Genomic DNA, 21,742 nt, shown 5'->3' with positions numbered 1-21,742 from the left:
TGTGTGGTAGAGAAATGCCAGTGGCTACAATTGCATGGTGGAACTTTTCGTGAGTCCTTGGGCTCGGCTGGCGTCATCGAGTTACCCCCTTTTTTGAATGCTGGGGATCTTGAGACCGGGGGTGCATTTAAACCACCATTGCCTGCTGAGGAGCTGCAGTCACTCTGCCATGTGTCTGGTAGTACTCTTTCCACAGCTGTGAGTTTGGTGCCTAGTGTTGACTGCATGTGCCCTTCCAAGTTTACCTTTGCGGTTGGAGGCGTATTGTTTTCTGGTCTCACATTTTTTATAACAGGATGCTTTAGTACCATGTTTACTGAGTTTATGGACCATCATATCAGTTTTATTCCCAAATTGGTATTCTTTTGTTCTCTTCTCCTTCTATGTTCTTGTTCTGTGCAGGTTTTTTAACCATTTCATTTACTGTAGCAACTCACTAATCTTTGTTACCAGCATTTTAGCATAAGACGCTATAGAAGAAGATAAATAATAATAACAGTAGAGACAAAGTCCAGTGAGTTCCCACCAGAGCGAGTAAGCTCCTCATGGAGGGAGTAGAGGAAGTGGTCAGATAGAAGGGAGCTAGGTTCAAGGCAGGTGCCTATGGAAGGCTGCGGAAGGTTTAAGTCCTACAGCATGACTATGGGGACATCATTTGGAAGTGACTCATGGAGAATGTTCAGGTCATGAAAGTGGTTGGTGAAAAGACCAGGGGGTCGGTGGAGAGCAAGAACAGTGAGAAGAGTCGGAGTGAGGATTTGAAGTGTGGCATATTCAAGGGAGCAAGTGATGTCAGAGGGGCCGGTGGAAATTTCGAGGGCCTTATTGATAAGGAAACCCACACCAACACCCTTCCCAACAGGGTGGGAAGATCTGGGGAAGGTAGTAGGGTCAGTGTGGAGATCCGCTAGTGTAGCAGTATCATGAGGGGAAATACAGGTTTCTGTGATAGCAAGAAGTGAACGTTGAGGGTGATTAGTGTGGAAGCGGTCCACAATGTAGGAACAATTGATGCTGAGGGATTGGTCACGTCAGAGGTTATGTGAAAGACTGATAGGAGAAGAGGAGGGGAGTAGTTGTGTGGTAGGCGAGCGGAATAGATGGGGTCGGAGATCCTGGGAGAATGAGAGCTTTTGTGGATGTTGGGGAGAGGAGCGAATTGGGAGGGGCAAGAGCGAGGTAGAAGTTACACCAAATTGTCAATAAAGAGAGAAAAGGAGGAGAAGAATGAGTGCAAGAAGAAATAGACTGAAGTCAAGGTGCATTATGGAAAATAAGATAAGTAGTCAAGGGGAGACAGTGAAGGAAAGTTGGAGCCCAGGAGGAAGAGTGTAGGTGTGCAAGGGGAGAGGTTTGTCTGGAAAGGGGCTAGTGTACATTTTGAGTTGGGCTAGAATGCGGCTGCCAGTCACCATAAGACAGGTAGCAGGGCTGAAACAGGGGTCGTCTTTGGTTCCTGGAGGTAGCAGCGGCTCAGCAGTGAAAAGAGAATCACTGCGTTCAGGGGTCCCCATGTGTGGATGCAGGAGCACAATGAAGTGATGGCATGAGAAGGTGCCCTGGATCCTGGACTTTTCCACCAGGGAGTTGCCCTTTGCTGCTTCTGCCTCTTAGCTGCAGACGCCCAGGCTGAATGCCCAGGGATGACTCAATAGCAAGGGAAGCAATGCGCCCCATGACCAGCTGGAAGCCAGTCACAGTGCTCAAGATGGCTGGCACCCTTACAGGCAGGTCCTTCTCTCCTGCACAAATCCCTTCAAGCAATGTCCAAGCACTGTAGCTACGAAACATTGAGTTCTTGCTCCTTATTTGCCAAAATGTCACTCATCCTCACAAGTGGGATTTACAAAGAAATGTTTTCCCAAACGGCCACATGTGTGAAAGCCCCTCAACTGAAAACAAACAAAGCTAAAGAATCTGTTCTATGCGATGGGGTCCACTCAGGAAGCTCTAGGATCACGTTACAGTTCTCCTGTAGAACAGTTTCAGTAGAAGGGTTCTCTGTTTTTAGAAAGTATTCTTTGACAGCACCCATTGCAACATTTTATAACACGCTTGATCTTTGGCTAAGACATCCCCGCTGTGCCAATCAACTCAGACAATCTGTTTTCAACATTGTGCTTCATCTCACTGTGTACACATGGAATCATGTCACTCCCAGACTGACAGGCTCAGACAACAATGACCCCTTCACAAACCTAGAAGCTTATATTTAAAAGGCAGACAATCCCCCAGAACATCCCGGCTGGCCCTCATGCCTCTCTTATGCCTCATTGAGGAACACAGTGATTCTTTGGTAAAGACACTCGCTTGTTTAGAACTTGTTTAGAACTTGTGTGTTGCCTGTTGTTAGGTAAGCCCTATCACACAAAGGATTGCACAATCTCAATGTCACTTGGCCTAGTAAGTTCGTTGTCTTGTCCTCCCTTGTTCCCCCCCCCCCCCCCCCTTGCCTCGTCGGGCCTTGAAACATGTGTGTATAGGCACGCCATAAATAAAATATCCTATCATATCTTCAGATGTTTATCTCCTTACTGGCAGAGTAAATTGTTTCTATTTGGCATATAGACCTGTATTGAAGCACAGAGAATAGGATGCTTGCTTACCCTGTACATTGAAGTATAAAGACGCCGCTGTGGACCCTAGTGTGTTGTTGGCTGTGCAGGCATAATTAGCAGCATCGATTACTTCGGCATTGATAATTTCCAGTCGCAGGGAGTTATAAGAAGAGTAGATCCTTAACCGTCGGTCCCAGGTTGTGGGGTAGTTTGTAGAAGCCACCAGAACATCATTTCTATGCAAGCTTAGTATGGAGACCGGAGCACTGTCCACCGTGCACTGAATAATGCCCAGCCGTTTTCCATGGGTCTCCAGGAACGAAGTCACCTGAAGGTCTCTTGGGGCATCTGTAGGTGAAAAAGACAGACAACTATGTATCTGTCCTTATTCATTGATTTTAATTGTTTTGTTGTACTTGTTTTACCCAGAAAACAATGATGTATGAACAACAGTAGGGTGGTAAACCTAAATCCACCTGACATTGAGGAGCAATTTCATTGTTTTCTTATTTTCTTTCTTTTTTATTGTGTCGTATGGGTTAGATAAACCTTATAACACATATCTAGACATGAGCATTGTTAAAAAGGTGACAAACTAAAATATTACAATGTTACAAATATTACAAATATTGAATATTAATTATTCCATGTATTGTGTTTCGGTTTCGCGTTACGCACCCATGCAATGCGGAGATCATTTCAGAGCGCATGAGCCAGAGAAAGTAAAACTTGGGTAGGAAAGAGAGATGGGGAGGGAATGAAGACTAGGCCCCTTGAAAAGCACCCTAGAACAGGCGAGTCTTGAGTGACGGTCAGAAGGTGGAGTCATTCTCTCATGTTAGTAATAGGAAGGTAGTGCGTCCGCAGGGTGGGATCTTGAACACTGAGGTGCAGGCCTCCCATGTATTGCTTGGAGAATATTGTGATGCTTAGAAGGGCTGATTCCACTGTTCTGAGAGGTCTAGTGGGTTGATATGTTTGTGAGGTGTGCAGGAGCTTGGTGATGGAAAGCTTTGTGAGCCATGCAAAGCAGCTTTGATTTGATTTGGATGGAAACTGGAAGCCAGTGGAGTTGAGCGAGAGCAGAGGAGGTATGTCCATATGGCTTATGGTTGTAGATCAGTCTTGCTGCCTTTCTCTGGGGGCATTAAGGTTCCTGGAGTAAAGGGAGTTAGTGTAGTCGGTTCTGGATATGATGATAGCTCGGACGAGAGAAGCACTGTGGGCGGCGGTGGTGAAGGGAGCAGGGGTCGACTGGGAACCAAAAGAGTCCCTGGAATTAATGTTCAAAGTGGCCACATATTACACATTTTCAGCAAGCCCAACCCTTCGCCTGAGAAAATGTGAAAATAAAAGAGGTTACCACACAAAGGAGGCCCAGGGTGTAGATGCCTAAGGGGAAATCTCCAGAGTTCCCCATATGCCAGTCCACCCCTGGAAGGGAGTGATGCTGCGGGCTAGCTTGAGATGAAAGTTACATGATTTGATCAGCTGCTTAGTCTGTGTGCATACATTCAGTTTGCCTTCAAAGTGTAATCCAAAGCTACCCACCGGTTTGGAGGGGCGAGGCAATGGGCCTAATTCTGATGGCCAGTCAAGGGAAAGGAAAAGTGGGTGGGAAATGCTGGGAGAAGGATTTCTGATTTGTCTCCATTGAGAGGGAGTTTGCTGAACTGCACCCAACACTGCATTGCTTCGAGAAACGGGGTATGGAGAGTTTGGTTAGGAGCACACACGGACAGATTCATGGACTGCTTGTTTTTTGTTCTCTGAATTCAGCAGATTTCAACTGCTAGGTCTAATTAAAAGTGTGAAAGTGATTTTCCTGCTTCTTCTAGTGAGATGCACAACACCATGTACCTCATTTGTTTAGTGCACATTCTAGCTTTAATTTCCTGTTCGCTGTTGTGCAGTGGCTATGATCTGTGGTCTAGCTGCAGGCATGTTTATTACCTTGCATGGATGATGCCTTTTGCTCATGGCATCACTCAAGGCATTACAGATGACAGCATGATTGTCATTTACAAAACGTAAATATTATTTTCATTATTCTACTATCTAGGGTAGCAGAATGTTGCAAGTTTACTACTTTAAATGGTAATTATTTTGGTGCACTTTAAGGGCACAACTAATTACATTCAGGAGTAGATATCAGGCATAGAACTGCACCCCTGTAAATCAGTTGATGAGCCCACAGGCCCACAGGCACCCCTTCTTAGAGTCTGTGATAATGCACTTGTGTAAATACGATGATGAGTCTTTTTCTACAGGGACCTCTACTTACAGCCGATGGTACTGCACCCCATTTATACCATATGAAACTTGTTCTACAGGGTCCTCTAGTTGCAGCCTTTGGTACTGCACCCTTTTACATCTCGATTAGTCTTCTTTCAAAGGAACATCTAGGTGATAAAAAATGCACCTATTACTCACCATGGGCTTGGCTTTTCCTCCCTAACCTGTAACCCTTTGTATTCCCTAGATCCCAAGTGTAACAATAATATTGTAGTAGTGTAATCATGTCCACATTATTGTATACTATTACTATATTGTGTTAAGCCAGCACTCCGGCAGCTTCCCAGCTATGTTCATGAATGCAGAATTAGGGCTCGGTTCATGGTAAAGGGTACATTTACTTTGCAAAACCTGCGCGTCAAGAATGACTCTGTGCGTCTCTATGGATAAAGTTCCCAATGCGGGCTCCACGTATTCATGTATTCCAAAGCGCATTTCAACCCGACCGCAAGGAACGGCCACAACACACCTCCACGCTAACCAGAAACCAAGCCATATCCCAACCTCAGCGCAAACCTCTAGGTCCACCCCTGACTCACCATCCAGCACCCCTGCGAAACCGCTCAAGCTCCCTCGTAAGTCAAGGCTGCACCCCTGCGAAAATGCACAAGCCCCCTCATAAGTCAAGGTGGCACCCCTGCGAAAATGTACGAGCACCCTTGTAAGCCAAGGCTAAACCTATGTGTAGTATCCTATGTCATTGTCTCCTAGCTACGGCGTCCCTGCCTGCACGCAAGTTAGGAATGTTAGTGTTTGAAGTGGTGTTCGGTACGAGAGAGGTTGAGACGGGTTGAGGGAGAGAGCGGAGATTGTGAGCGGCAGTGCAGGGCGCTGGAGACTCTCATAGTAAATAAACACATTTACTCTTCACGTTGTCTCCGAGGCATACTTCATTTTGGCGACAAGGCTTGCCGGCGTCCTGAGAACCCACAAAGCCGCAGGGGATCTCAAACCGAGAGCGGCCGCTCCGAGCCCTCGCAAAGCGTTGCGTGGTTTGTGCTGGGGAAGAGTCGTGTTGTCCTACCGGAGCCCTACCTAATCCAAGTAGAGAGCGGATGCTCCGAATAAACGCATGGGATCGCGTTAGTTCGTGCTGTTTTTTTTTTTCTTGCTTGTGTCTTCACTGCTGCAGCAGCTGTATCGGTTTTGATAGGCTGCTGAGCCAATCAAACCACCAATGAGCATCTCGCACGGAGTGTATTGAGGAAAGGGACCCTGCTCACTAACACAGATCACATGATCTGTATTTATTGGAACCAGGCAAATGAGGAGTAGATAGGAATCTCCTCATCCTCCTCGCAGTACCTTTTGAACACAGAATTTCTTGCAAGTGATTTGGAGAGTTGAATCACTTCAAAGCAATTTTAACCCCACAACTGGATTTGACCTCATCTCTTACAGACACAGTTTTCCAGAAACATGCAGGGCATCAGCATAAAACCCCCAGCTAGTTTCTCCCAACTGCAGGTCAACCTGTTGTAAATTGGTTGGAATGGAAGGAATTTTGGTTGAACTATGTTCAGACCATTGACCAGGAAGGCTTAACTCCGCTTAAAAAGAAATCACTGCTGCTCCACGCCTTGGGATTGGAAGGACAGAGGAAGTATAGGGAGTTACCAGAATTGCCTGTGGATGAAGCTAGGGATACTGATGAACATGAAAAAGCTATAAGACAACTAGACAGATATTATACACCTGAGACCAATGTAGCTATAAACAGGTATAACTTCTACACCAGAACTCAAAAGGAACATGAGTCTATTGAAGATTATGTATCAGCCTTGAGGGCGTTGTCACGCACATGTCGTTTTGGGAATGGCATCACATTGGATGAACTCATAAGGGATCAAATCATCATACACGCGAAAGATAGTTTGGTGCAGGACAGACTTTGGATGGTGGGAACCCATCCTTGCCAGAAACTATGGCCATTGCCAAACGTATAGAACACAGTCATCTGTGCTCCAAAGAAATGAAAAATAGGAAACAAGAGGCTGTTCTAAACATGTAGCAACAGAATGACAAACCTACGTTGGATTCAGGAGAACAAGGCATGGTCAACACTCTTAGGACAAGAGAATGTGCAGAAAACTATGCAACCAAGAGTTGCAGATCCAGGGGATTTGAGTACAAAAGACATCTGGTCAAGGGCAAGAATTGGGCGAAAACCGAACCTAGACCGAATGCCTCACAACTTAAAGAAGCTGACAGATGTTACATTTGTGGAAGAACAGGACACTTTGCCTATGCCAAGCATTGTCCTGCAGTAGGACAGAAGTGTGGTAATTGTGGAGTTAAGGGACATTTTGCAGTCACGTGCAGACGGAAGAAGAGAATTTCGGTCATACAGGAGGAAGACGAAGAATCGGATGAAGATAGAGTGTTTACCATCCGCGTGCCTCCTGAGGGTGAATTCAAATGCCCAAGCTGTGTCATTATAATTGACAATTGGAGGCTTAAAGTGAAAGTTGACAGTTGTTCTCCATGGACGATTATCACAAAGAAAACCTGGAAAAACTTACTAGCATTGGGTCTTAAGAGCAAATTCAATGAATCTGATATAAAAAACCCTGGTGGATTCGAGGGGTCAAAGATCAAGATAATTGGCTGGTTTTCAGCCATCATTGAATTTAAAGACAGGAAGGCAGAAGTGAAGATATATGTTGCAGAGAAAGGAGTCAACATTATTGGATGGAGGGATCAGGCTGGTCTCCGTATCAGATTAGACCCTTGTGACAATGAACAAATCTTAATTGTCAATACAAGTTGCAAGCAGAGAGAAGAAATAGAGAGTATAAATGGCACACAGCAGAATAAATTGGGCCTGGAGAGTATAAATGGCACACAGCAGAAGAAATTGGGACTACTGAAAGACTTTTCACATAGGATTCGCCTAAAGGTTGGAGCAGTACCTGTCAGACATGTGAAGTCTAGACCTATATCATTTCCCATAGCAGACAAAGTAGAACAAGAATTGGCAAAGTTGGAAGCAGAGGGAGTCATTGAAAAGATCGAATCGTCGGAGTGGGCAAGCCCCATTGTAGTTGTGATGAAAATGGAAATCTTAGAATTTGTGTAGACCTCAGAGATGTGAATAAGAACGTCATAGTTGACATTTTTCCCCTCCCCATAATTTCAGAAATGCTAAATCGTATGGGTGGTGCAAATGTGTTCTCTACTCTGGATCTCTCTAGTGCGTACCATCAAATATCTCTGACGGAAGACTGCAGAGACATCACAGCTTTTGTTACTCCACATGGGCTGTATAGGTACAAGCGCATGCCGTTTGGACTAGCGTCAGCGGGAGCGTTGTTTCAAAGGGTCATGGAGCATGTGCTGAAGGGATTGAAGGGAATATTTGTTTACCAAGATGACATTATTGTGTTTGGCAAAGGCCGAGAGGAACATGACATGAGATTGAAAGATGTTTTGTTGAAATTGGAGAGCGTGGGTTTGAAAATTGAGAAGAATAAATGCAAGGTTGGCATGGATGAAGTTGAGTATTTGGGGCACACAGTCAATAGCAAAGAGTATAAACCGAAGAGTGATGCTATGAAAGGGATCAGGGAATCTCCTAATCCTAGTAATAAAGATGAGCTTAGGTCATTTCTAGGACTTTGTGAATATTATAACAAATTTGTTGAGAAATTTGCAAATGTTGCAGAACCATTAAGGAAATTGTTAAAAAAAGATGTCAAATTTGTATGGAGTAATGAGTGTGATGAGGCTGTAAATTGCATCAAGAGACAAATTTGTAATTCAAAAGAATTGGGTGGTTATGTTTTGGCAGGTTGACCAAAGTTACGGTAGATGCTAGTGGTCATGGGCTAGGAGCAGTGTTGTCCCAAATTGATGAAAGTGGCAAAGAGAAAACAATCTGTTATGCCTCCAGTGCAATTTCAGACACAGAAAGCAGGTACTCTGTTATTGAAAAAGAGCTATTGGCGTGCTCATGGGCTGTGAACTATTTTAGAAAGTATCTGTGGGGTTGGAAGTTTATCATACAAACCGATCACAAGCCACTCATTGAAGTGCTATCTGTGAAGGGTATGTGTAAAGCATCACCTAGGTTGGCTAGGTTGAGCATTAAATTACAGGATTATCATTTTGTGAAAAGGTATGTACCAGGTAAAAGAAATGTTGTTGCAGACTATTTATCACGGCTCCCATTAAAGAATGCGGATTTGGAGCCAGAAGGTAATGAGGATATAGTGGTGGTTGTTCTAGAGGTAACCTCTAAGGAAAAGTGGTTGGATGAGTTTTCCAAAGACATAACATTGCAGAAGATTGCAGATTTCACAATGCTAGGTTGGCCAGAAAAGAGATTGGTTGATGGAGAGTCTATGAAATTTTGGGAAGTGAAGGATGAGTTATCTATGGAGGAAGGATTTCTGATGAGGGGGAGTAAGTTGATACCTCCAAAGGTTCTGTATGAGGAGCTCATAGAGAAAGCACATCAAGGTCATCCTGGCATAACGGGGACTAAAACTTATGTACGTTCTGCATACTGGTGGCAAGGTATTGATCTCTTAATTGAGAGATTTGTCAGAAACTGCTGGCCTTGCCAGAACAGTGATAAAAGTTGTAGGAGCTTCAAGTCAGAACCTGTTGTCATAGATAAAGGAGAGGCTCCGTGGATGAAGTTAGGCATCGACATTGTGGGACCTTATGCAAGACTTATCGGGGAAAAAAGGTTTTTAATTGTTATGATTGATTATTATTCAAGTTGGGTGGAATTGAAATCTGTCAAAAAAGTTGATTCTGGAGAAATTATCAAATTTCTTAAAGGCATTTTCAGGAGAGTAGGTTTTCCCAAAACCATTATTAGTGACAATGGGGTTCAGTTCAAAAGCACGGAAATTAAAGAGTTTGTCACAACATCTGGAATTGTTTGGAAGTTTTCTGCGTTGTACCATCCCCAAACCAATGGATTAGTTGAGAGATGTAACAGGATGGTTGTGGAGACAGTGGAATTGGCTTTAAGAAACAACATGCCTGTGAATGAAGCACTTATGGAGAAATTATGGAGTTTAAGAATGTCAGTTAAAAGGGGTTTGAATATTTCTCCTTTTGAATTGATGAGGGGCAGGGCTCCCAACACATTGCTCACTCCAGAGTGGATAAATTGCAAAAGAGTGTCAGAGTCCAGTGAATTGAGAAATAGTAAATGCCATGGAGTTAATAATAGGATGTCATTGGGATGTAAACGCAGGATTGAAATTTCACCAGGTGATATGGTAAGGATAAAATTAGGTCACAGTGTGAGGAAAGGTGATTCTAAATACAGTAAACCGGTTAAAGTGCTGCAAGTGCTTGGTAAGGCAATAAGGGTGAGTGGTGGTTCAGTATGGAACATTGACAGAGTAAGCAAATGGAATTGGAAACTGGATTATGGTAATAGGAATCAACCCAGACAAGATCGTGTTCTTGATGATTTGATGTATAGTGAAGACAATTTGAATTTGGAGACTGATGTTGTTTCTGATTCTGTCTCTCATGTGAGAGACAATTGTGATGTTTTCGCTGGTAGCCAGGCTCCAGGAAGTAATCAGTCTGGGGAAGATGGTGTGAGTCAGAGAATAAACTCTTGTATGAATGATGAAAACAGGAATGTTGGTATTAGACATAACAGTGAGCTAGTATGTGAGATGGTGCGTAACCCTAGAATAAAGAGGTTACCGTTCTGGACAAAAGATTTTGTTATGGGGAAGTAGAGATTATTTCATGAGAATGCAGCATAGACACACTAATTGTGTTTTATTTTGTTAAGCAGTTGTTTGTAATGCATTTGTCAGTATATAGACATGTTATTCAGATATGCTTTAGTCAATTGATATTTGGTTATTTAGCACTACTTTGTTAATTTGTTGTTTCGTCGTATTTCTTAAAATGTACTTCTTAGTTTAATTTGTTTCTGTATAATTAATATTATTAAGTGGAAAAAGGGGGAGATGATGTAGTATCCTATGTCATTGTCTCCTAGCTACGGCGTCCCTGCCTGCACGCGAGTTAGGAATGTTAGTGTTTGAAGTGGTGTTCTGTACGAGAGAGGTTGAGACGGGTTGAGGGAGAGAGCGGAGATTGTGAGCGGCAGTGCAGGGCGCCAGAGACTCTCATAGTAAATAAACACATTTACTCTTTATGTTGTCTCTGAGGCATACTTCACTATGCAAAACATGCGAGCCCCCTCGTAAATCAAGGCTGCACTCCTGCGAAAACACATGGGCACACTCATGAGTCAAGGCTGCACCCCTGGAAAAACACACAAGCCCCCTCGTAAGCCATGGCTGCACCCTTGTGAAAATGCACGAGCCCCCATGTAAATGACAGCCGCACCCCTGTGAAATTGCATACTCCAAAGGCACCCAAACTGCCGGCATATACCCCTACTGCACATCAGCCCTCTCAAGACCTGACACCACCCACCAGCTGCCCTTACCTCAGCCACTACCCCAAGCAGCCCCCTCAAGTCCTAACAACACCCACCAGCCCCCCTCACCTCGCCATTACCCCAGGCAGCCCCCTCAAGTCCTGACACCTGCCCCCCTGACCTATGCCACTACCCCAGGCAGCACCCTCAAGTCCTAATACCACCTGCCAGCCCCCTCACCTATGCCATTACCCCAGGCATCCCCCTGACAGTTGAACCCCCTCCCCATGCTGCCCTCACATCTGCCACTACACCAGGCAGCCCTCTCAAGTCCTGATATCAACCCCCAGCACCCCTAACCTCTGCCACTACCCAAGCAGCCCACTCAGGATCTGACACCACCCACCAGTCCCCTGACCTGCACCACTACCCCAGGCAGCTCCCTGACAGTCTCCCACCTTACCAGTCCAATGCTTGGCCTCAACTCATCTGAACCTCTGTGGTCTGCCTCCACCATGAAGCAGACCTCCAACATGTCCACCACCAACACGATCAACATGAAGCACTGAAGATCAATCCAGGACTGGAGCATCCCATGTCACTCCCCGGCAGACCTGAATCTGCAGCACCTCAAGCAGACAGCTCACTATTGCAGCAACAGCACTGTGGCCACCTCATCAACATGTGACAAGTAAATGCAGTACAAACTGGCATGTGCAAATTGGCCATGGGTCCTTGCAAAGGTATCAAAGCACAGCAACTGAATGTGTGTTAAGGACAGAAGTGAACAGAATAAAACATTGTCCAGATCCACAAATAATGACTAGGCGGGTTACAGCCTGAGAATGAGTAACCCTGGTGGTAGGGGTGGCGAAGTCCCTGTCAGGGATGACAATATGACAGGCCTGTGTGTGGGTGATGTGAGGTCAGTCAGAAACTGCAGGACTCACTGAGACAGGAGAAAAAGCAAACGAAGTACACAGCTGTATTACAGTAGCAGAGGTGAATCAAGACATGAGAGCAGGGTGTGTGACTGCCCATGTAGGTGAGCATGTGAACATGTCATGGGAGTTACAGCCATGAAATTACAAATGTGCAAGTGATGTGTATAGGCCACCCATCCACAGTGAGCCCACCTTTAAAATGTAACCTCCCCAGGTCCCCAATCATGAACTCTTTTCTCTCGTTTCTCTCCCAGAAGATCGGAGCAGCCCTATGCAAACCAAAAGTGCTGTTCTCAGTTGTTATGTCACTTTCTTCTTCCGATGCTCTAACAGCAAAGGTCAGTCCTACGCAAGATTTATGCAACGATTTATCCCAATTTTTCATAACAAAGATCAGTGATATCTGTCACACCATCGCAAGCGCTAAATCGATTCCTTCTAGTAGTAGCAATCTCGTCAATCATCCGCTGCCCACTGCTGATTCTGCTGAATGGTCCTCCTTTTCTCTGTTTACAGAGGATAATGTTCTAGCAGCAATCAAAAAGATGAAATCCTGTTCCCCCTCAGATGCCATCCCGATCGACATCATGAAGATAATCTCTCCGGTCCTTCTGACAGTACTCACAGCTGCTGTGAATAATTCCTGTCAATCTGGGTTGGTCCCTCCTGAACTTAAAGCGGCTAGAGATGTCCCTCTTTTAAAAAAGCCATCACTAGACCCCACCATTCTGGCTAGCTTCCGCACCATTTCTCTTCTTCCTTTTCTCTCTAAACTAGTTGAATCCTTGGTATCACCTCTTCTTTCAACATTTATCGAATCTTCCCACCTTCTGGACCTGGCACAAGCAGGTTTCAGACCTGGTAGAGGAACGGAGTATGTACTGGTCGCCGTCTAGGACGATATGTCCAGGCTGGTAGACTCAAGAGGGATTGGAGCCCTGATACTGTTAGATCTGTCAGCGGCTTTCCACACTGTTGACCACCCCATCCTGTTGTCTTGGCTGGCCCAGATAGGGATATCTGGCCAGGTACTAGCTTGATTCACCTCGTTCCTGGCGGATTGTACCCAGACCCTCTCCATACCACCGTTTCTATCTGCTCCCTGTTTCCTCGCGTGTGGTGTCCCACAGTGCTCCTTCTTGTCTCCGATCCTATTTAACATCTACATTTGGGCACTTGTGTGTCTCATCCGCTCCCACGCCGTCAGGTGTTACTTGTATAATGACAACACTCATATCCTAATCTGGTTGGGCTGTCATAGTGCCTGCGGGGAAACTTTGTAACAGAAATATATGGCCCTGTCAGTCGATCCTGCGAAGTTTGGTGAGGTTTCAACAAGGTGGGGGCAAAGTTAAAGGGGGTGTCCCAAAATGTGTGGTTTTTCTGATAGACGCCATGGAAAAAACATTGCTCAGACCTACAGACCAAACCGCTGGATGGATGTTCACCAAACTTGTGGCAGGGGGGGGTGGCTTTGTCCCGAAAATTGTGCTTTTGTAAATTCGGTGTAAATCCGTCGTGTTTTTTTTTAAACGACCAAGAAGTAGGTAAAATAATTAGTGATATCTGGGTTCGGTCCACGGACTCTCCTGTTCAGTTAGCGGACGGACCTCTGATTGGCCCAGTGGGAGGGCAGCATGATGTCTTTGGACATCGGACGTGTATGCTGATTGGATGGTAACGAGCGTGAGGTGTGTCAGATTTTGCAAAACACCTGCCAAGTTGGATTTGCAGATATACGCTACAGTCCGTAAACATCATGGTAAAAACATATTAAAAACCACAGCATTGCACTTGTCAAACTTTTCAAACAATCTTTGGGGAGGGGAGGGGTAATGAGGACGGAAAGCCAAAAAACAGGCGTCCAGAAAGTGAATACTTAACAGGTTGACTACCCCTCTCTAGAGGTCCTGTATGTAACACAGGGTAGGGTGGAGGGTCCCTGCTTATCTAACTGGCAGGGATGGCACCTTAATGGGAGCAATTATTTAGACTGAGTGCAATTTTGCAAAACGTAAATCTCTTTAATGATTGTTCATAAAAACATATTTAAAAAAACATTACAAACATTTTACTTCTAATGATCATCATTCATACCATTCATCCAACATGCACCTTTTACAAGAACAGGGTTCAATAACTGAAATTTTCTTCCAGCATAACAGTTTGTATAGTTATGCATGCATGACATAGGAAAAATTATTTACTTTTCCTTTGTTTCGGCCCTTGATGGTCTACCACCTTTGTCAGCGGTGGTCAGTGAGATAAATGTTGGGCCATCTTCAGGACATTCGTTATTTCTAGAAGGTCAGTTTCGTTCCCCATTAACATGGATTGAAAAATCTAAAAACATAAATATCCATACATTATTATACCAAAGAGATTGTGCTCCCCATATTGACTGTTTGTAAAGTGATAGCCAGTCTCTACTATCTTAGACTTTAAAACTGCACCCACCTATGGTCCATAAACTGTCATTTGGACGTCTGAGTTTGAACTACTGGCTCTACCAATAATTTGGCATCCAGGGTCATGAAGTGCGCCCAATTATTAAGTAATGTTGTTAGGGGAATTAATTATTGAGATGATGTTAAATGAATGCACTCCATTCCACAGCGATGTTAAGCCCATGTTTAACTGTGTCCAGATTGTAAATCCCTTTTTGCTTGCTTCTAGTGAGGATCAGGTCTCTGTTACCCCCGCTGGGGGATGGCTTAATTACCTGTAATACACACCAGAATAGGTCAGTGCATTTGTGTTGTTTCGCTATATAGTGACCCACGAGAGGTTTGTTCTCAGATTTTGTTACGAATACATGACTTGTGTTCACAAATTCCTTGGCGTACCTGCCGTTTGGTTTTCCCTATATATACAAGATCACAGGGGTATTTTATAGCATACGCTACCCATTGGGTGAGGCAATTGGTAAATGCCGTAAGGTGAACTACTGTGTTTGATATTTTTCATGGTGGCAGTTTGTGCACAAACCGAACATTTGCCACAGCGGTGGTGGCCTTCCACCGGGGGTAGGCCCCACAGAAGTGTCTGTGATATTCTAGCTGTCAGGTTGTTAGGATAGGTATGCACCAAAGTATCTTTGATATTGTGTTGTCTTTTGAAAGCAAACCGGGGCGTAGGTGGATTGAAATCCTCTATTTTAATCATATGCCAATGTTTTTTGACGATCTTTCTGAGATGGTTACTAATGGGAGTGTATGTACTCACACAGGTTATTTTTTCTTCAGTTTGGTGAAGGGCGGTTCCAGACATGCATTTCTATTGATGTGCAGTGCCCATTTGTACGCACGTTGGACAGTGGTTTTGGGATACCCTCTCTCTTTTAACCGAGATTTTAAGGTTTTGCCATATTGTTTATACATTTCTACTTGGGTACAGTTTCTGCGAACACGCAGAAACTGACCGTAAGGTAGGCCTTCTTTGAGACTCAACGAGTGAAAGCTATGGTAATTAAGCAGGGTGTTCTTGTCTGTGGGTTTTCTGTATAGAACGGTGTCATTTTTCTGAATTTGAAGATCTAAAAAGGGTATCCTATTCAAATCAGTGTGTATTGTGAACTGAATATGGGTGTTTTGAAGGTTTAACCATTTATGGAACAGTGTCAGTTGGACAGATGTACTGGTTCAAATCATACAGATATCACCGATATAATGAAACCAGGTTTTGATTAGGCTCGAGAAAGGATTAGTGGAGCCAAAGATGTATTGTTGCTCAAGATCATCCATATAAAGGTTTGCGAGGTCTGGAGTGAAAGTCGCTCCCGTGCTTGTACCCTGTAGCTGGTTGTTAAAATGTCCATTGTACAAAAAGAAATTCTCTGTTAGAGCTAATCCAATGCATTCAAAGATGAATGCAGTGGGAACCTGGTTGAGTGTCGTGGTTCGTGTGTCCAAGTATTTAGCCATCACCTTCAAATAATCATGTTGGGGGATGCTGGTATAAAGACTAACCACATCCAAGGTCACCCCGATATCAGATAGATCCAATTGGAAAGTCTCTAGTAATTTGAGCATGCTCATGGTATCTTTAACATATGATGTCATTTTTGACACGACGGGTCTTAAGAACCAGTCAGAATAAATTGGCAGGGGTTCAAGGACCGAACTGATGGCTGCCACAATTGGTCTGCCTGATGTGGGTGTGGGGGGTAGTGTCATTTTTGTGAATTTTTGGGAGGATGTAAAAGGCAGGTGTTGTGGAATGTTGATTCACCAAAAATGCTTTTTCATCAGGATCTATCCATCCTTCCTCCTTTGCATGTTTCATGAGACTTTCTATGTCTTCTTGGAGCCTCGGTGTGGGGTCTCTTGCCAGTTCCTTGTATGCAGTTCTATCATTAAGATGTTTCATAACTTCAATTTCATAGGCCTCTTTTTCCCACAAACAATGCCTCCCCCCTTGTCAATTCCGTGAATAGTCCAGGCATTCCTGTAATGTCCGCGAACATTTTAGATGTTTGGGGGCATTTATGCTTATTTGTGCAATACAGGGTTGGTGAAAAGTAGTTTTTGGATGGCTTATAACTTTGACGCCACTCAAAGTGTGGTGCTGTTTTTTCAAGAGGGAGCAAAATTAGAGGGGGGGTTCAAATATATTGTAAGGGCTTATAAATATGGTGCCATGTGATGAATCTGCACAAATGTTTGCAAAACGATTTTAGATCTAGATATACATGTTTTTGCAAAGTTTGGTGGGATTATGTCAAGAGGGGCAAAATTCAAGGGGCTGCTCAACATATATACGATGGTTTATAACTTTGTTGCCGTTTAACAAATGTGGACACTTGTTTTCAGAAAGATTAACGACCCAACCTTGAATGTTTGTGCAAAGTCTGAATGGATTTTGTCAAGTGGGGGCTTAGTTATATGACTATTGTATGTATGTACATTTTGACACTTTTGCACAAAAAAAACATGGGCGGATTTCTAGCAAACTCGTCTAAGAAGCATTGGTAAGGACCTGAAAGCATGGTTTTGCAAATGTGTCTGTGTTAAATTTTTTGGCAAGTGTCATAATGTAGGTAAAAAAATAGTGATGTACCTTTGGTGACTGAGGTATAGCCTGTGGCTATGGCCAGTGGTCAGATTGTCTGGGTTATGGCATAAGGTCATGGCCCGGACAATCTGGTTAATGGTCAAGACCGCGAGGGACGACCAAGGGGGATAAAGTGGCCATGTCCACCAGGGACCAGCTATGTGGTAAAGTGTTTTTCGAAATTGGAATAGGTTTGAAAGGGAAAAGAAAATGTGTTTGTGGTAATACGGTCATAGGGTTTTCTCTTTGCCTTCTGCAGGCCACCATTGAAAGGACAGAGGCGCTCTGTACGGAGCCCCACCTTCCCTTTCCATGGTGGTCATCTTTAGAAAAGGATTTTCTTTCCTACAGCGGGACGCCGTGCGTGCATCCCAGTGTACGAAGAAAAATCCTTTTTTTAGAACCCTGGGTTACCGCTTGGCAATCCGGGGTGCTAATGGCCTTCATTCCCCATTGTAGGTGGTGGAACGGGGGATAACAGTCCGCAGCCCTCTTTATCTGCCCTCGGTTCGCTTGGGCTGATAACTTGGGGTGGCGAGCCATTTTCCCCTGCTCCAGTCCCTGGAATGGGGGATGAACCCAACATTATTCCCATTAGCATAACAAAATGCTAATGGAAATGTTGGACAATCTTATTGAGTCTGTGTACTTTCCTGAGAAATGTAAAGTAGATGGAGTATGTAAGATATTTTTTAGTTCTATTTTTTTTAACTGTGGAAGGGGATTCCTAAAGGAACCTTTTTTATGTTTGTTGATTTGATTTGATTTTTTTTGCAGGAGAGGTTAAAATGCAAGGTGTTGAGGGAAAAGAGGGAAGAGGCACCAAGCACTAAAATGGAGGGGCACGTGGACAGGGCAAGATGTGTTGCGTGTGTTACATCTAAGGTAGGGGCAGTGTTTCTCCTTGATTACAGCTTCAAAAGCACTTCGGAATTGCTCCACTCTGCAGAGTGGTGTGTTGCAGTATATACAGAGGGCTGTTGTCTTCGAAAGTTATGGATCAACAGCCTCTTTTATTGCTTGCAAGGTAGCTGGTGGAATATGGTGTCCCACAGAAGTAGTCTGTGTGGTTACAGTATTGGTTGAGGAAGATGAGGTGGAGGAAGACAGCCTTCTACTTGTAAGAAAGGAACAGCCTTTCTGAGAACATTGCAGTGGTTGGATTGGGTTTGGAGGCGCATGGAGGTGGTCACGTAGGAGTACTGTTCAGGTAGGCCATGACAGGGTACAACGTTGCACTCAGTGCATTTCCCTTTATAGTGGTAAAGAACTGGCACACCCATGATTCTCTCTTGGTTCTAGAGGTAGGCACTTCCTCTACCTCATCTTCTTGGTCCTCTTCATTGTATTTAGAAGTACTGTGCATTTTCTGTTATGTAGGTCCTCCAGCTGGTGGTGGTGGTGGCTCTTGGGGAAGGGGGATGGCAATAGCTGATGCCATTTTTAAGATAAATAGCAGTTTTGCTACTATTCTTCCGTGTATGTGCTCTGTGTAAGACTGTTAATGGATAATGAGTAAGAATAGGTGTACGAGCAGTGCAAGGAGAACATTTTGAGCTTGAAAGTTCCTAGATCAGTAGAAAGTGCAATTCTGGACTGTCCGCAAAGCACGAACCTGATCGCAAATGGTGGCCTCATTCGCGAACACGTCATCATGCCATGCACAAGCCTGTGGTCACATGACGCTGTCCAGAAAGTCAGCAATGACGTAAGACGTTCGCAAAAGTCAACGGACACAAAAACAGTGGTAAAGGTTGCAAAAAGTGTATAGAAGTGTTAAAAATGTGTATTTTTGTATTTATTGATTTATAAAGCGCCTTACACCAAGGTGATACTAGAAGGTGGGTAATGGCAGAAATATAAGGTGAAACTGTAAATTGGATACAGATTTTGCTATATTGGGGTAAGTATGATATTAGTAAGTTGTAGGGAATTAGCATGCACTGGTCATAACTTTGTTAAAGGGATGTTATGGTTAAGTTACACTAATAAAAACCTATGAAATTCACTGGAAAACTTTGTTAAACGGACGTTATGGTTAAGTTGCACTAATAAAAACCTATAAAATTCAATGAAACATTTTGCTAAAGGGACGTTACAATATTGTACTTCTATGGTGCATGCTGCAGATATTGCCTATGTGTATGTATGATTAGGTTCATGTATTAACAACACTCCAATATAATGCTTTGTTTAGGTGAGAACATTCTTTAATAGATTAAGTAGTTCATGATAGGTCTCCTGATCACCCCTGACTTTTTGTTACCAACATTATAAACACAACACCTTGTAGGGACTTTTCATCAAAATTAATTTCATATCTGATGTCATCAGTGATGTCTTCAATAACATTTGTGATGTCATCTTTGATGTCCTGAGTGTTAGTCTGAGCAGTGCATGGTGGTGGCGCAAGTTATGGTTGCTTAGCTTTCCATAACTGGTGAATTTCTGGGGGTTTTCGGTTTTACTTGTAACCATAAAGTCCCTTTAACAAAGTTTTTTCCACTGAATTTCATAGGTTTTTAGTAGCGCAACTTAACCATAACGTCCCTTTAACAAAGTTTTTTTTACTGAATTTCATAGGTTTTTAGTAGCAAAACTTAACCATAACATCCGTTTAACAACGTTTTTTTACTGAATTTCATAGGTTTTTAGTAGCGCAACTGAACCATAATGTCCCTTTAACAAAGTTTTTTTACTGAATTTCATAGGTTTTTATTAGTGCAACTTAACCATAAAGTCACTTTAACACATTCTTTTTTACTGAATTTCATAGTTTTTTTATTAGTGCAATGTAACCATAACGTCCTTTTCAATGGAGGAAGACCACTAGCATCCTATGTTCTCAAAGTGGGAACCCGGGGTGGTAAAAAAAAGATTTTTCTTTCCAAACCAGGACATCGCAGGCAGGCGTCCCGGTGTAGAAAACAAAATCTTTTACCAAGATGGACACCAGGGAAAGGGAAGGCAGGGTGTATAAAGAGAACACAACAGGGCATCGGCAGGGGGTCGGGAAGACCAGGAGAGAGACACGGGGCATGAGTGGGGGGTAACACGAGGAAGACACGGGGCATGAGCAGGGGGTGGAAAGAAGGGAGACACGGGGCATGAGCGCGAAAGAAGGGAGAAACGGGGCATGAGCGGGGGTTGGGGGTGAACAGGAGAGACACGGGGCATGAGCGGGGTAGGGCAAGGTGGGGCCCCCACCCCCGCTCATGCCCCGTGTCTGCCCTGTTCCAACAGAGCAGACACGGGGCATGAGCAGGGGGTGGGGGTGAACAGGGGAGACACGAGCCATGAGCGGAGGGAAAAGGAGGGAGACAGACACGGAGCATGAGCGGGGGTGGGGGTGAACAGGAGAGACACGGGGCATGAACGGGGGTAGGGCAAGGTGGCGCCACCACCCCTGCTCATGCCCCGTGTCTGCCCTGTTCCAACAGAGCAGACGTGGGGCATGAGCGGGAGGTGGGGGGGAAAGAAGGGAGACACAGGGCATGAGCGTGGAGTGGGCGGGAAAGGAAGACACAGGGCATGTGCGGGGGGTGGGGGCAAAAGAAGGGAGACACGGGGCTTGAGAGGGGGTGGGGGAACAAGAGGTCAACAAGGGACATCATAGGTGAGGGTGACAAGAGGAAGACACGGGGCATGAGCAGGGGGTGGGTGGGAACAGGAGGAAGACGCGGGGCATGATCGGGGATGGGGGGGTACAGGAGACAGACACGGGGCATGACCAGGGGGTGGGGGACAACAGGAGAGAGACAAGGGGCATGAGCGGGGGGTGGGGAGAACAGGAGACAGACACGGGGCATTAGCGGGGGTGGTGGGAACAGGAGACAAACACAGGGCATGAGCGGGGGGTGGAGGGAACAGGAGACAGACGCTGGGCATGAGCGGGGGGGTGGGGGCCAACAGGAGAGAGACACGGGGCATGAGTGGGGGGTAGGGTGTACAAGAGACAGACACAGGGTATGAGCGGGGGGGTGGGGGTACAGGAGACAGACACGGGGCATGAGCGGGGGGTGGGGGGCAACAGGAGAGAGACACGGAGCAGGACATTTCGGGGCGGCCGGTTCGGCCCAGGACGATTTGGCGCTGCTGGTTCGGCGCAGGAACCGGTTCGGAGCGTCACGGCGTGACAGCCCGCGTCGAATTGTCCTACGAGTTCTTCATGCAGGCACCACAGCCATGCAGAGTACACAGCCGGGCCCGCGAAGGTGGGGGCTGTGCTGCTCGGAGCAGTCTGCTCCGAGCTGCACAGCCCCCACCCTCGTGAGCCCGGCAGATCAATTCTGCTCTGTGCGCCGCACCCCAGTGCACATCGCCTGCTGTTTAGGGAAAGGAGTTTCAACTTCATCACACACTATTTTAAAATGAAACCGCTCTAGAACAGTTTCATTTTAAAATAGTGTGGGGTGAAGTTGAAACTCGCATTTTCAGTGCACTGCACTGAACGTTTCCCTAAACAGCAGGCGATGTGCACTGGTGTGCGGCGCGCCAAAGCATCCCGTCGCCGAACCAGCGAC

The 21,742-nt window shown here is 45.1% G+C and overlaps 1 protein-coding gene across 1 annotated transcript in view; it reads right to left on the bottom strand.

Moving 5' to 3' along the window:
- Positions 1-21,742, bottom strand: part of SIGLEC1 (sialic acid binding Ig like lectin 1) — a 267,397-nt gene that overhangs the window by 7,431 nt on the left and 238,224 nt on the right. The window contains exon 19 of the mRNA XM_069632266.1: positions 2,607-2,906. Coding sequence (XP_069488367.1) covers positions 2,607-2,906 — 300 coding nt within the window. The remainder of the gene's footprint in view (positions 1-2,606; positions 2,907-21,742) is intronic.

This window comes from Ambystoma mexicanum, chromosome 6q (assembly GCF_040938575.1).
Source record: "Ambystoma mexicanum isolate Mex_15411 chromosome 6q, UKY_AmexF1_1, whole genome shotgun sequence".
Classification (NCBI taxonomy): Eukaryota; Metazoa; Chordata; class Amphibia; order Caudata; family Ambystomatidae; genus Ambystoma; species Ambystoma mexicanum.
This window is presented reverse-complemented; position numbering and strand designations above follow the sequence as displayed.